This window comes from Dermacentor variabilis, chromosome 2 (genome assembly GCF_050947875.1).
Source record: "Dermacentor variabilis isolate Ectoservices chromosome 2, ASM5094787v1, whole genome shotgun sequence".
Lineage (NCBI taxonomy): Eukaryota > Metazoa > Arthropoda > Arachnida > Ixodida > Ixodidae > Dermacentor > Dermacentor variabilis.
In genome coordinates, this window is record NC_134569.1 from 257787023 (window position 1) to 257803206 (window position 16184).

Sequence of the window (16184 nt, forward strand, 5' to 3'; positions counted from 1 at the left end):
AGAAGATCACGTCGTAGAGGTAGCAGAGACATGCAGACCATTTGAAACCTCGGAGAATGGAGTCCATCATACGCTCAAAGGTGGCAGAGGCGTTGCATAATCCAAACGGCATTACTTTAAATTGGTATAGGCCATCAGGTGTGATGAACGCAGTTTTTTTCTCTGTCCATATCGTCAACAGCAATCTGCCAGTACAGTAGAACCCCGCTGTTACGTTCCTCACTGCTGCGTTTTCCCGGCTGCTATGTCGTTTTCATCCGGTCCCGGCATAGCTTCCATAGGATCCAATGTATAAGGAACCCCGCTGTTACGTAGTAGCTGTGAAAACGTTCCCGCATGATACGTCGCAACTTAGCCCCCCAAACCCGCCTGGGCTAAAGTAGGCAATGCGCTCCAACCGCCATGTTAGCTTTTGACAAGTTTTGGCCGGGCTTGGCCATGGAACTGGCTGCAAGAAGCCGCACGCCCACGACGTACTGAACACCAGACCTGCACAGATCTCGCTCCTCCAGCACGCCTGGTCTAGTTCGCCCCTTTTGCCGCTAGGGAAAGAACGTACGAGCAGAGTGGCGCTAGTTATAACCTGTTCGCTGTCGTCTGCTTCTACGATCTGTTCAGTGCTTGTCTTGCCATTTCGGCAGGTACAAAGCACTTGTATTGACGGTAAATGAATAAATTCACAAATATACAAAAGAAAACATATTTGCGAATGCTTAGCGTTTTAATGGTGAAACTAGAGGAGGAGGAGCGGTGCAAGAAATGTAAACAACGAGCATAGGTGGCAGCTGCAATGCTAGATCGACGGCATAAATTTCCCTTTCCTAGCCTCCGTAAGACTGGAAAAGTTGTTTTAAAAGACTCATAGGATAATCTAGCTTTTTTAGCTGATTACAGATAGCCTAATGTCGTAGATGACATCAGGATTTACTGCTGTGTGCCGTAGTGAAAGGCAGGTGATCTGGTAAAAGTATAGTAAAAGTATTCACGAGTAAGTCCTCCGCCCGATATGTGCAATAGGTTGATCGATTCTGTTTCAAGGAAAGGTGAGCATATCTTGTTTTTATTGTTGTTGGATGTCTAGCTCAGTAGAAAGCTTGCAAAAAATGAAGCGATCCCAGTGCTTTAAAACGTGCTGCCCTGCAGGGCTTAAATCGTGTCACGGAACTCTTTTCAAACTGTAAAGCTAGCTTTTCTGCGTAGTACTGCGGCAGCATAACGGTGGTGCTTAAGATACGTACGCAGTGAAGCTGTGTGCGTAATTCACTTTTTGAACTCACGACGCATTCACGGACAACTTTTAAGAGTTAAAATGAGTGGTAATCGTTCCGTCGTCGAACATTACGGTGGTTTCAAGTTTCTAAAGAGTGCAGAAGCGAATTTTACAACGTGTACAATGAAACTATTGTGTACGGTGCGAACTCTATACGCAATGTGATTTATAATAATCTGCTTGAAAAAGACAATAGAAGCGGCTATTTAACGCTATTTTAGAGAGCAGCGGACTACACGCTCTGACATTTTTTAGGTTCGGGCAGTCAACTTTTGGAGCCAAGTGACTGATCAAAGCCTTGTGACATCACTGTCACTGTTTTAGCAAAAATCATCAACTAGACAAGCAGTTCGTCAAACACAACAGCTGCCGTACTAATTACAACGCCGCACAGCCGCCCACCGCGTAGCAGACGAACAAGTTATAAAAGCGCCACCTACGGCCGTCGGTTGAACGAAAGTGGGCGCAAGCTGCTCCCATAGAAGGCGGATATCTGTGCAGGTCTGGAGTTCCAGTAGGTTGTGCGCACGCCATTTTGAGAGGCCGCCATCGAACTGGCGTGCGGCTTCTTGCAGCCAGTTCCATATCCAAGCCCGGCCAAAACTCGCCAAAAGCCAAAATGGCGGTCACATATGACGACGACGTCGCCGTGGATGCTGTCGTCGTGACGTCAGAGTGTCACAGCATCGCAGAGATCGTTGGGAACTCGGTCGTGAGTGAAGTCGCAGACTGCGATGCACGAGCCGCATGATGCCGGGGAGTTGCCAAATCGTAGCTTTGGAGAAGCTGTCGCGGCTATGGACCTCTTCCGCAGGTACATCACACCTCACCGACGCTGACAGCAATGCGGCCTTCCAGGCTATTGAGAAACGTGTGGTGGTTTCTAGCAAGCGAAAGAAACGGCAAGTCACAATTCTGGACTTTTTTATAGGTTCTAAGCGCACTCTGTGGAAATAAATTGTCTATAGTTGAAGCTGCACTTTTTTTCATTCATTTTCGGAGCTTTCCTCACTGTTGCATTTTCCCGGCTGTTACGTTTTTTTCCCCCGGTCTGGTGAAGAACGTATGAACGGGGTTCCACTGTATCCAGAACGAAGATCAATAGAAGAGAAATAGCTGGAACCGTGGAGGCAGTCAAGGGTGCCGTCTATACGTGGGAGCGGGTAGACGTCCTTCTTAGTAATGTTGTTCAGATGACGGTAGTCTACACAGAAGCGCCACGTGCCATCCTTCTTCACCAACACTACAGGTGACGACGCCCAGGGACTCGAAGAAGGCTCAATGATGTTTTTGTCTAGCATTTTGTTCACTTCACTTTGAATTACTTGGCGTTCCGACACAGAAACTCGATACGGTCGCCGGTGAATAGGAGTAGCATCGCCAGTAAGAATCTGATGCTTGACTGCGAGCGCCTGGCCTAAAGGGCGATCGTCGAAGTCGAAAATATCTGTAGGATGATAACACTTGGTAAAGGTCTTCGGCCTGCGCAGAAGACAGGTCTGTCGCAACCATTTTCTGTATCTTGGGATCGGCGGCCGAGGCTGGCACGATGGGCCTGCTAAGCTCGCAAGAATCATCGGTCGATAAAGTTGCCACGTGATGGTCGCCGAGACAATGAACGTTGGCAAGGCAAATACCTTGCGGTAGAGTTTGTTTTGCCAATCCAAAGTTAAAGATAGGCATGAAAGTGCAGTTCGCAGTAATAGTAAGTATACTGTGAGACACGGTAACGTCATACTGTAGTGGAATGTCGGGCAGAGGAGTGACGAGGTACTCGCTATCAGGGACTGGTGGGGAAGACAAGAGTTCAATATAGGCTATTGATTTTGGCGGCAGGCGAATAAAGCCGGTAGTGCGTAGGCGGCACTGGGGTGCGTGCGTCAGAAGGTTCTGCGAGAATCGGCAACTCAAGGCAAAGGGTACTGGCAGAGCAGCCAATAAGAGCAGAATGAGCGGAGAGAAAATCGAGGCAGAGAATGAGGTCGTGGGGGCAATGAGCAATCACGGTGAAGAGGACAGGAGTGTGGCGGCCGGCGATGCTAACACATGCCGTACACATGCTGAGGCACAGTACCGCTATCCGCAACGTGGATGACGCGTGCCGATGCTGGGGTGAGGAGTTTGTTCAGTCGTCGTCGGAAGGCAGCACTCATAATAGAAAGATGTGCCCCTGTATCGATGAGTGCCGTGACAGGATAGCCGTCAATGTCAAGAAGGTTTTGCTTCGTGTTTAACATGAGCAGAGGATTTGAGGGCAGTGTCGACAACGCAGCTTCACCTCTAGAACCTGCAGTGCCTAGTTTTCCGGCTGGGCCCGGGAGGCAATAGGCGGCGAAGAGAACCGGCGGGGTTGGGGCGAACAAGACTGATGACGTCGAGGTGAGGGTGAGCGGCTGTAGCGAAGGTTCAGAGCAGGGGCATCAGCGGCAGTGGGTTCATGGAGGGTGGTATAGGGAACAGAAGGTCCAAAGGTGCAGGAATAAGTGGCGGCGTAGGTCCGAGGAGGCGGTGGCCATCGGTTGCGGCAGTGACGAGCGACGTGGCTGATGCGACAGCAGTGGAAGCAGATTGGTCTGTCATCAGGGGTACGCCATTCGGACGGGTTGCGGCGAGATGTGGTAGAAAAGGACTGTCGGGGACGAGGAGGGCCGGTAGAGAACTGGGGAATGCTGGGTTGAGATGTTGAACACACGGAGTTCAGATCCATGTTCTCAAATTCCTGTCTGACTACGGCCTGAATCATGGCAATCGTGGTTGCTGGCGGATCGGGAGGCGTCGCGGAGAAAGCTGGCGAACAGGCGGCTTCGAGCTCGCGGTGAACAATAGGGGTGACGTCGTCACAGGTGGTGGCCTGACACGGTCGACCCTCACATGTCGACATAGCAGCGGTGTTGGGTTGATGTGGTGTGTGATACGGCGGCTCTTGGCTTGTTTAAGGCGACAGCATTCGTTAATGATGGCGTTGATTGTCGAGACTGTTGCCGAAAACAAGGAAATTGAAAGCGTCGTCGGTGATGCCTTTTAGAACATGTGGCACTTTATCTGATTCAGACATAGAATCATCAGCTTTGCGGCATAGAGCCAAGACGTTGAAGATGTATGAAATGTACGGCTCTGTAGATGTCTGAACACTAGACGCAAGAGCCTTTCTCGCAGCAACCTTGTGGCCAATGGGGTCGCCGAACAGTTCCCGTAACTTTTCTTTGAAAGTGTCCCAACTGCTTATCTCGTCATCATGCGTCTGGTACCACACACGTCGGGTGCCGCCAAGATAAAAGATGACATTGGCGAGCATAATGGTTGGGTCCCACATGCTATTAGCGCTGGCATGTTTATATAGCTTGATCCATTCGTCAACGTCCTGTCCCTCCAGGCCAGAGAACACACCAGGGTCGCGATGTTGGGCTATCGTGACGTGGAGCAGTCGGACCAGCCGAAGCTGTTGCAGAGGCGGGCTCGTCACCGGGAGGCATGGTGACAAGCTCGATGTACCGACCACTCCGGAGTTCCGTGGCGAGGATGGGGATCGCTGACCTCCACCAGAATGTTACGTGTAGAAAGACACAGACAAAAGAGGTTATTTACAGGCTATTTACACTGGACTGGAGCCAGAGCACCAGGCCGACATTCACTCGCGCCAAGGGCAAGACCCACTTCGTTGTGGTTCTCGCGGTGGCTCGTCACTTGAGCATCGCTCGATGATATCGTAATAATATATATATATATATATATATATATATATACCGTATTTACACGATTGTAAGTCGACCCCTTTTTTTAAATTTGAAAGTCTGAAGTTGGGGGGTCAACTTACAATCGAAACCAAAACATGGCCCCGCCAAAAAAAGCGATACCAACTGGAGCTACAACGTAGTTAAAATTTTAAGTTTTCTCTAATGCCCTATCCGTATCTTTTCGTTATCCCGTGTGTTTGTTCGCTTTTCGGAAGGGTTTTTTAACATTTTTGAGTCTTACAGTGCATGCAACACTCATGGGGGAGTGTCGATAGTTGATGGAAGCGCCGCTGTTCTCATTTGCGGCGGCACCCTCAGAACGGCGGTGCTTGCGGGGAGTATCGGTAGTTCATGGAAGAGCAGACACCGCTCGCGAGTTTCTCTTTCTATGTTTAAAGGCATTGGTATTGGTTTGACGCGTTCCACTTGACTGCCGGCTACGTGCTACTTCTATGCTTCCCCAGTTGTCATGAGTGCTCCAGGCCCACTAATCGTTCGGCACTCGTTCACAGCAGCGTTCAAGAGGGCTGCCATCCTTTACGCCGAAGAAACAAATCACTGCGCAGCGGCCGCAATTTCGATGTTTCTAAACGGGTGGTGCGAGAGTGGCGACTGCAACGAAGCGAAATTTTCACCTGTGTGACGGGGCAAGTGAGAAATTTCCCACGTGCCGAAGTATGGACGCTTTCCGGAGCTGTAGGCTAAGCTTGCGGCGTACGTCGCTGAAATGCGTGATTGGTCCCTGCCAGTGAAGTGCGACGTGATCATGAAATAAGCCCGGACCTCCGCCTTAATTTTAAGATTCTGCTCCGCCGTGAGTACAACGAGTGGCTGGCGGCAGAAGACTGCGAAATTACGCCAACCGGACCTGTCAAAAGAGCCTCCCTGATGGCTGCGTGTGGTTGGGTGCATTTGGCGTGGGCTGCTATTCTACAAGATGTCCTGGTGCGGTCGTTTGCCAAATTTGAAATTTCGCTGGACCACGACGCGCTGTGGGACCGCACCAACGATGACGATGGCAGCACTAGTGAAGACGAGTAGTCCAGTGACCATGTCAGCTACTAATAAATTTTCGCTATCGAATGCGCCCTCGGGTATGCTCTCTTATTTTTTTTTCCCGGTCAAGCGATATGGGGGGGTCGACTTACAATCGTGTAAATACGGTATATATATATATATATATATATATATATATATATATATATATACTGTATTTACTCGCATAATGACCGCACTTTTTTGTCAGAAGAATTGACGCAAAATCAGGGGTGCGATCATTACAAGGGCTAAATTTCCCGAGAAAAGAAAAAAAAATGTTTTCGTCCCGCGTTTGCTGCGGGACACCAAAACAAATATGGCGGCCGACAGAGCAAGCTTAACGCGCTGAACGCGATTTTTTTTCTTCTCGTGAGTACATTACGTGCGTTGAAACAGTTTCTTCCGTATCAGTATGAATAATATATGGCGTTTTTCACTGGTCGATCTGGAGCGGCCGCCGAAATCCTCGAGCGAGCGCTCGGGTTTCACGAATCCGAATCGGCCAGCGGAGCGCAAAAACGCTCCGCGGTGGATCACACAGGAAGTCTGCGTACACGTCGCACGAACCGGTTTCGAAAACCATGCCCTACTTCAGTTCTGTACGTTTCCACGGCAACCAAACTCGCCGTCCCCCGTGTGTAATTTGACCGTGGCAGTCGCATAGTCCGTCATTTCCATGTCGCGCCCGCAAGGGTTGTGCATGGACAACGTGCATAGAAGTCTTCGTACAGCACTTGCGTCACTTCGTAATAGCTGTCGTCCGCGCTCTCATCGCTAAACGCGAGCGCTGCAGCAGCACCGAACGCAGCCATCTTGCGAAGCAACACAATGTTGTGCGTACCAACCGGGTACCGATTTCGCTTGAAAACGGAAGTGACGCGAGCTATTTCCGTCCGAATCCGCGCCTCGGCGGCGGAGCAAGTGAGAGCGATCCGGCGCGGAGCGAGTTGATCCGAAACGACCAGTGGAACGCGCGAACCCGCTCCAGATCGACCAGTGAAATTCGGATTCGTTGCCACGGAGCAAGAAATTCTGCTCCGAATCGACCAGTGAAAAACGCCAATAGTTAATATTGGCAAGTTTGCGGCAATAACGTAGCCATGTCCACTTTGAGGAGACAGAAACAGATGGGCGGGCTTAGATGCCAGTGATATAGAAACGCATAGCCGGCATGCTGCGGAAACTGCGGCATTTGTCTTCACTACTATCCTAAGACAGCACGTTTTCTCTAAGGGTGGGTGAATATCTTACCTGTGTTACAAGCGTCGGCATATGAATAGGGTACACTTTTAACGTATCAGTGTAAACGTGGCTACTATCGTTGCCGCTCGCAATTTGTTGCGCGCCCACGAGTGCAGATGAGAAGAATCGAAAGGCGCCTTTTTTTGTTGTTGTTGACCACAACTATTATAAAGCCTACACATAATAAAGGCAAGTTTGGTTGCAGCTTTTTTTTTAGTCATGGAAGTAAGGAAAGAGAGGAAATTAATTAAATGAGGTATCTACTTAAGAATGTTTGGTGCGTGCAGACCGCTTGGTTTGTCTTGAAGAGTCGTTCTCGTAGCATACGACAGATGGTAAGCGCGATCAATATTAACTAGGCTTGGCATACGGCATATTGCTGCAGCAAGTTCGGGGTGCAATCATTACACGGGAAATAATCATTATGGAAGTGCGATCATTATGCGAGTAAATATGGTATATACACATATATTTATGTGTGTGTGTGTTTGTTAACCATGTGCAATAAAAATTCAGTTAGCAGTGCTGTGCCTTTGTCCTCTTCTGTTGTCCTACATGTTCTCTTGCACTTAACCTTTAGTGAAAGCATCAAGTTGTTGCAAGCGTGAACAGAGTGGTGTCGAGAAGCAGATCGGCACAGCATCCACCTGTGAGCAAATGACGAGCCGCTCGCAAGTCAAAACATAAGTCTCACCTCAGAGAGGGGAATCTGTTGCACCAGCTGTGGTGCCTGCTGGTACAAGGTGGGCGCTGGGCTCCCATACGGATGTGCACCCGCCGCTGCCGCCATGTACTGCACAAGAGGGCACACTTCACCAAACACGACACTTCGGAACTTCAAGCAAATGAGGCGTCAATGAAAGACTTTCAGTCTCACTCATTCCCACCCGCAAAGGTGGAAATTTCAGGGGCATACAGTTCAAAGCATTGCACCGCCTAATATCAGGCTCTACATTCTAGCCGTTTTATACTGAATGTCTGGCAATGCCTGACGGCACGCTTTTAACAGCTATGCCAGTGAGGAGTTGCCGTATTTACATGATTGAACGTCGACCTTTTTTTTTTTCATATGAAAATCTGAAGCGGGGGGGGGGGGGGGGGGGGCTCAACTTAGAAAAACATGGCACCAGCAAAAAATACAAGACCAACGGGAGCTACAACATAGTTACAATTTATGTTTGCTCCATGGCCCTACCCGTAGCTTTTCGCTATCCCACAAGTTTGTTCGCTTTTCAGAAAGGTTTTTCAACATTTTTGAGAGTTTTACAGTGCACACACCACTCATTGGGGGGGGGGGGGGGGGGGTCGATAGTTTATGGAAGTGCCGCTGTTCCATTCGCGGCTACACCCTCAGAACAGCGGCGCTTGCAGGGAGTATCGGTAGTTCATGGAAGATCAGACTCCGCTCGCGGGTTTCTCTTTCCCTGTTGCGCTTAGCTTTCTCTATAGTTAGACGAAAGGCATTGGTTTGACGCATTCCACTTGACTGCCGGCTATGTGCTACTTCCATGCTTGCTCAGTTGTCATGAGTGCTCCAGGCCCACTAACCATTCGGCACTCGTTCACAGCAGCGTTAGAGGGCTGCCATCTTTTACGCCAAATAAACAAATCACTGCGCACCGGGCCGCAAGTGCGATGTTTCTAAACAGGTGGTGCGAGAGTGGCGACTGCGGCGAAGTGAAATTTTCACCTGTGACGGCAAGTGAGGAATTTCCAACATGCCGAAGTCTGGACGCTTTCCGCAGCTGTAGGCCAAGCTTGCGGCGTACGTTGCTGAAATGCATGATCGGTCCCTGCCAGTGAAGTGCGACATGGTCATGAAACAAGCCCGGATCTTTGCCTTTTAAGGACCTGCTCCGCCGTGAGTACAACAAGTGGCTGGCGGCAGAAGACCGCGAACTTACGCCAACTGGACCTGTCAAAAGAGCCACCCTGACGGCTGCGTGTGGTTGGGTGCATTCGGCGTGGGCAAGTTCCACAAGATGTCGTGGTGCGGTCGTTTGCCAAATGTGGAATTTCATTGGATGACGGCGTGCTGTGGGACCGTTGCAGTGATGACGATGGCAGCACTAGTGAAGACCAGTAGTCCAGTGACCGTGTCAGCTACCAATAAATTTTCGTTATCGAATGCGCCCTCCGATATGCTCTCTCTCTTTTTCTTCCTGTCACGCAATATGGGAGGAGGGGGGTCGACTTACATTTGAGTCGACTTACAGTCGTGTAAATACGGTAGTCTAGCAATCACGCAACACTGGCATGAGCAGGTGCAACTACTGAAGCAATAGACACTGTGGAAGCATTAGCAAGGCTTGTGCCAATATTACTTAAACCCAAGTTTCACTCGGTTCACCTTGAAAGGTGAGCTTGGAACTCGTGTGGACTGCAGTCCGTATAGGTACAGTAGAACCCCGCTGTTACGTTCCTCGCTGCTGCGTTTTCCCGGCTGTTACGTCGTTTTCGTCCGGTCCCGGCATAGCTCCCATAGGATCCAATGTATTGGGTACCCCGCTGTTACGTTGTAGCTGTGAAAACGTTCCCGCATGTTACGTCGCGACCTGGCACCCCGAACCCGGCCGGGCAACGCGCGCCAACCGCCATTTTGACGAGTCTTGGCCAGGCTTGGCTACGGAATTGGCTACAAGACCATGGCCTCTGAGATTACACCCTTGCACGCGCGTAGGTAATCTCAGAGGCCATAAAAAGCCGCACGCGAGTTGGAGAGATTGCCACTAGATGGGCACTGCCTCGTCAGCCGAAGCGAGTAAAACCCGCGGGCCCGCAGCAATCCAGTCTTTCTTGTTTGTGCGGTTCAACCCATCCGAGTTGTCCGTGTCCTCCCGTCAACAGCTACGCTGCCTACGCTTCGTCAGACCTCGCTAATCCAGTCTTTCTTGTTTGTGCGGTTCAACCCATCCGAGTCGTCCGTGTCCTCCCGTCAACACCTACGCTGCCTACGCCTCGTCGGGCCTCGCTAACACCGCGACCGATTTGTCGTCCTTTGATGGCGTCGCGCAAGCGCAAGGCGCTTTCCCTCGAGGAAAAGCTGGATGTTCTCAACGCAGTCGACAGGCAGCCAGCGCGGAAAAGAGTCGACATCGCCAAGGATCTTGGTCTGCCACCCTCGACGCTTAACAGCATCGTTTCGAAGCGTGCCGAGATACAAGGGAATGCCGCGCTCTTCGGCCCGAAAGCTAAGCAGGCTTGTGGCGCCAAATATGGAACCCTCGACGAGTCGCTTCTTACTTGGTTTAAACAAGCCCGCGCTGCCGGTGTGAACTTCGACGGCAGCATTTTGCGCGAGAAGGCGATGGAAATAGCCGACCGACTGGGCATCAGTGACTTTGCGGCGTCAAATGGCTGGATCGACCGTTTCCGAAAGAGGCACGGCATCGCGTATAAGACTGTATCCGGGGAAGCAGCAAGTGTAAACTTAGAAACAGTCGACGATTGGAAGGCCACACTATCTGCCATAATTGAGGGGTATCAGCCTCGCGACATATACAATGCCGACGAAACGGGTCTTTTCTTTCGGGTGCAGCCATCCAAGTCGTTAAGCCTGAAGGGCCAAGCATGCCACGGAGGCAAATGCAGCAAAGAAAGATTGACGGTGCTCCTTTGCTGCAACATGGATGGCTCGGACAAGCTGAAGCCATGGGTAATCGGAAAATACCGAAACCCACGGTGCTTAAAGAACATTCGCCTGCTGCCATGTCACTATAGAAGCAACACTCGTGCATGGATGACGGGTTCTTTGTTCGAAGAATTTCTTCGTTACTTCGACAATAAGATGGGCTCCCAGTGCAGGAGTGTTGTCCTTTTTCTGGACAATTGTGCTGCCCACCCGAAAGACCCGTCGTTTCTTCGGAACGTTAAGCTTGTTTTTTTTCCTCCAAACACTACAAGCCACTTGCAGCCGTTGGATGCCGGCGTCATAAAGAACTTAAAGCACTCGTACAGGAAGTCCATCGTGAAGCGCTGTCTGGCGCGTATTGATCGCGGACAGCAGCCTACGATCATTTCAATACTGGACGCTATGCACTACGTCGCTTCAGCGTGGACTGCAGTGAGCGCGTCAACTGCACAGCACTGCTTCGCGCGGTGTGGCTTTCGCATGGACGGCGGAGAGGAAACTGCCACGGAAGCTGAAGAGACGGAAGCAGCCTCTGATGATCAAGAGCTGAGTGAAGCTTTGAATGCGCTGGGTGCCACGGGAGTCACGTATGACGACTACGTCGCCGTGGATGCTGCTGTCGTGACATCCGAGTGTCGGAGTACCGCGGAGATCGTTGCAGACTCGGTCGCGAGTGAAGCCTCAGACTGTGGTGACGACGAGGAGCACGAGCCGCATGATTCCGGGGAGTTGGCGGACCCGAGCTTTGCAGAAGTCGTCGCGGCTCTGGACCTCCTTCGCAGGTACGTCGCACCTCAAAGCGACGCTGAGAGCAATGCGGCTTTCCAGGCCATCGAGAAACGCGTCGTGTTTTCCAGCGAGCGGAAAAAACGGCAATCGACCATTCTCGATTTTTTTAAGACCTAAGCTCACTTGATGCCGAAATAAATGGTTTCAAGGCAAAGCTGCACTGTTTTCATTAATTTTCGGACCTTTCCTCACTGTTGCGTTTTCCCGGCTGTTACGTTTTTTTTTCGCGGTCCGGTGAAAAACGTATGAACGGGGTTCCACTGTACCTAGGTGGAAAGTGATGGCAGGTTGCTATGCGATAGCATTGATTTGTGTTTCTTAGGGAGGGCACAACCTTTGAAAGCCAAAAAATCACAAGAAACTCTATTTGTAGAAAACTGCATATTTGGGCTGCACACATCATAACCTGTGATTATCGACACCTAATTCACCATAATGTTACTTCAAATCAAATCTAAAACGAGCTGTATCAGTGGCGAGCAAGTGCTGGAACAACCCGAACTTCGAGTGAGTGCAGTTCTTGCACCGTCTAACCTACCGGTGCCATCTCTGTCGGTTCGATTGTGAATTCCAGTGTTTTTTTGGTGCCCTTGGCAACAGCGACAGCAGTGTCATCAAAGAATGATTCACTTGTGATTTGGGGCTTTCGAGTTTCCCACGCCTTGGAGGCACATGGACAAAGAGCACGCTCCTTCAGCAAGCGAATGGGGGGAGGGGGAGGGGGATGTGAGCGACTGCTGCGTGCAATGGCGCGATGGTCTCCTCCGACGGTGCATCATCTGTCATGGATGTTTGCTATGTTGCTACCTGTCTTTGTGTGCTCTGCTTTACATCTCACTGGCTTTGCGATCGCTCGCCACACTTTCTCCCCACGGGGGGAGAGGGTTCTACTCCGGCGACTGCTGCGTATGGCACAGCTACACAGCCCTATCTTGAAAGCGATCTGCAATGGGGAAAGAGGTCATGCGCCGAGTGCTTAGAACTAGTTCGCGTTGAAGTGAGAGGCAGCATGAAAGTTGATTTGACGGCTGCTGCTGCCGCACTTCCTCACTCCAGCGTTTTGACAGCTAGTGCGCGTGACGGTCGAGTGAGATGTGTTCACATTTGCTTATGTGCACGTGACACCACGCTTGTTAATTTAGTTAGTAAGCGAATGATTACAAGTTTATTCGACTGACAAACCTACTATCCTTACTTTGTCTACTACAACTAAGCATGTTCACTTGCAAGCCCCCTCAGCCTACTTTGCACCTCAGCTAGGAAGCCCCGCGCTGCTCTGCCCACTCAACCACACTAATACACAGCCACCTTGGCCCCTGCCGGAGCACACATGCCAAAGCCGTTCTGGTGCAGCGTGGCGCAATTTCAGTCAATTTTCCGGGTTTGGCGCAGTTTGGCACAGGAATTTGCGTTTTTATTGAAATGATGCAACTGGCACAGGAGTCCCACCACTGGGAATGTTGGGCATTAGTCTGGGCATGATGTGCCCCTCAAGACGTTCATGGTAATGTCTACCGGGCTTGGCACTGACCGAGCAGGCACCCTGTGGAATGGACCTGATCTACAATTTCAGCGTTGCCTACTTGGGTGTAACAAACTCGAAACCCACCATGAGACAAAAAAGGAATAAAGAAAAACCTACAACGAGAACGATGGACAAGAAGAACTCACCGAGGCCCCAGGGATGGAGAGCTGATTCATCTGCGCTGTCAGCTGAGGCAACATGGGGCTGTAGGCATGTGCCAAGGGCTCCAGTGATGACTGAAGCATCTGGGCAAGACATGCAAAACAATTACTTCACGATAGTTCACAAAATGGCAATTTTGGTACTGGTGGAGAAATTCTCAAGGACAGAGGGTCATCGCTCGAGGTTATGGGCATTGCAATGCTGTGCAGTCACCAATCAATAAACTAGTAAACAATAATTTGGCCACGCGCATTTACTGTACTTACACGACTCTAATGTGCCCCTTGTGTTTTCCAAGAAAATGAGACAGAATTGCCTACACGTTACAGGTGGACACAAAATAGAAACAGCATTTGTGATGTGGCGACAGCCTGCCATAACCCTCTGCATCGTCACCATTGTTATCACAAAATGGTGACAGTGCAAGTTTGTCATAGAGCTTCCTGCAAGGAACTCTGGCTCTGCGATCACTCAGTCACCATAGTGAGCAGTACATAAATTTGTCCAATCTTCGTGCTTGTGATTCGAGACTATCTTTGTTCACTAGGCTGTACCTGCCTTCATTGGCCTAAATTTCAAAGCGGTTTATGCTTTTCTAAATGCAGAAGGCAATAAGATTCTGAGAATATGCATAATATGCATATGCATAATCATAATAATATGCATTATCGATTCCACCTGTTGAGGTGGCCAAATTGAAATTAAGCAAGCGTCCCAATGCACTGGCTTGCCCGTAGGACATTGTTCAAAGAGCCTTGCGACCATTTCATCCTTGCCAAGTCCTGCATCACAACACGTTCCTTGTGTTATCCACAGATGAATGCAAAAAGAACTTCAAAAACTTACAAAGATGGAATTACATGTGGCTGCTTGCAAGCGCACCTTTCAAATCAGTGGGCAGCCACTCCAAGCGGAGCAGCAAGAACCTCCCGTCGCCATGGCACGACGAGTGCACGTCTTCTCCTCTAGCCCGGCTGTGGCAGTGAGGCTAAGTGCATACGCGGTCCGCGTGCCCTATCTTTGCATTAATGTACAATGTGTGCGAAGACTGCACCTTTTGGGTGCAAAAAAAAAAAGGCTTCATGGCTTCATGTGAAGATTGAAATAAGGAAAGTGCACCAGCTGGGAACATCGGTCAGGATCAATTAACTGAAAAACTGAATTGAGCAGAGCCAAATTAACGAAAGTTCACTGCACTAACCATCATTCCCACTCTGGCTGAAGCGGCATGCTGGCAGCTCTAGTAGCCACTAGTGCCAGAGTCCCCTCTAGTAATTATTGTAGAAAACTATATGGAGTTTTCTTACATGCTGTCTAGAACAATGCATGGACACTCTGCTTTTACTATAAGCGCTCATAAGTTATTCTACATGATAAGCTAGGATTAAAGGTGCCACTACATGTGTGTTAGGCCTTATGTGCGTAAAAAATGGAATGGCTTGTAGATGTGTGAGCCACCTTATCGTTCCCAATATCAAACGCAATAAATATTGTGCACGATGACAAGCTGTAGTCCACAAGCAGTGTTAACGAGCTGTCCGAAAGAGCAACTGACAAAACTTGTCACATTGAGGTACAGTCAACCATAGCATTTTATGGAACACTTGATCTGCGAAAATGCTGAATACCTGTGCAGCCTCACAACACACGACTAGTATCCTCATTTACAACCTCTACTAGTATATGTGAACAACATTGTGATGTTTGGTTTTACTTAGTACTGTTACAGACTGCACGGAAATTGAATGTTTTCCCGAGATCCTGTAGTCCATAAACTTTTGTAGTTGACTGTACATACTGAAGTTTGCATCTTTTCTTCTGATTCTGAGAATCGAAAACATGCAGCTTTTTACTTGTTATATAGTTGGATGCATAATAGAGTTGGGTGCACAGTCTATTCTACTGCACATTAGGTTCGGGCTAGGTAAGAAAGAGCTTTGGGTCTTCGCCTGGTAGTATTATTATTATTATTTTCTTTTTTTTAGTAGCTGTATTACTCCTAGTTTTATGGCAGAAACATGTCAGGACTGGTCGGTAAAACACCAACAGGTAATAGTGAAGTGTCAAGCAAAGTTCAGCAAACGAGTGAGCGCTGCTTCGCGGTGGCCTTCTTGAATCCTCATGCACCATGTCTGGCACCAGTGTAATAAACCTGCATGGCGAGACCTGCTGAACAAGCTCTACATGGTGTCCACTTACATTGTCCACATATCTTACAGTATAACCTCGGTGATACAATTACTGCCGATACTAAATTCAGGATGACACAAACATTTTAAAAGTCCTGGCCTAAGTCTAATAGCTTCATCATCATCAGCCCATTTATGTCCACTGCAGGATGAAGGCCTCTCCCTGCAACCTCCAATTACCTATGTCCTGCACCAACCAATTCCAACTTGTGCTTACAACACTTACAATGGGCTAAATTTCGAATGGTGCAAATCACTTTTCATGCTGCAGCAAACGATATGAACAGTTGAGCCACTGCACGTTCCCTGGCGGAGCAGGTGAAGAGGCCTCGGCGCACCGGTAGCGCCAGACCCTGGCTGTTGCCAGACCCGTGCACTGATATGTCAGTTGCATTCCTCTTGGCACGGTAAGCTATGTCACCCGTTGTGTACCCACCCCCTTAAAAAAATAACTTAGTGCCCTTCCACTCTGTGAAGGATGACCAGTGAAGTTGTGCATGTGGGCCCATTAATGGCGAACTGTACCTCCGCCGTGGGTCGGCCCGGCATTACACTATCTTCGGGATTGGCCTACGTATGGGAATGCTTAACGCCTGCTTCACCT

At 49.6% G+C, this 16184-nt stretch overlaps 1 protein-coding gene across 2 annotated transcripts in view; it reads right to left on the minus strand.

The window, feature by feature from the left end:
- LOC142573266 (protein alan shepard-like) overlaps positions 1 to 16184 on the minus strand; it is a 160870-nt gene that overhangs the window by 11453 nt on the left and 133233 nt on the right. For both annotated transcript variants that reach the window (XM_075682890.1, XM_075682889.1), the window contains exons 8-9: positions 13376 to 13474; positions 7979 to 8077 (exon numbers count right to left, since the gene is read on the minus strand). In XM_075682890.1, coding sequence (XP_075539005.1) covers positions 7979 to 8077; positions 13376 to 13474 — 198 coding nt within the window. The remainder of the gene's footprint in view (positions 1 to 7978; positions 8078 to 13375; positions 13475 to 16184) is intronic.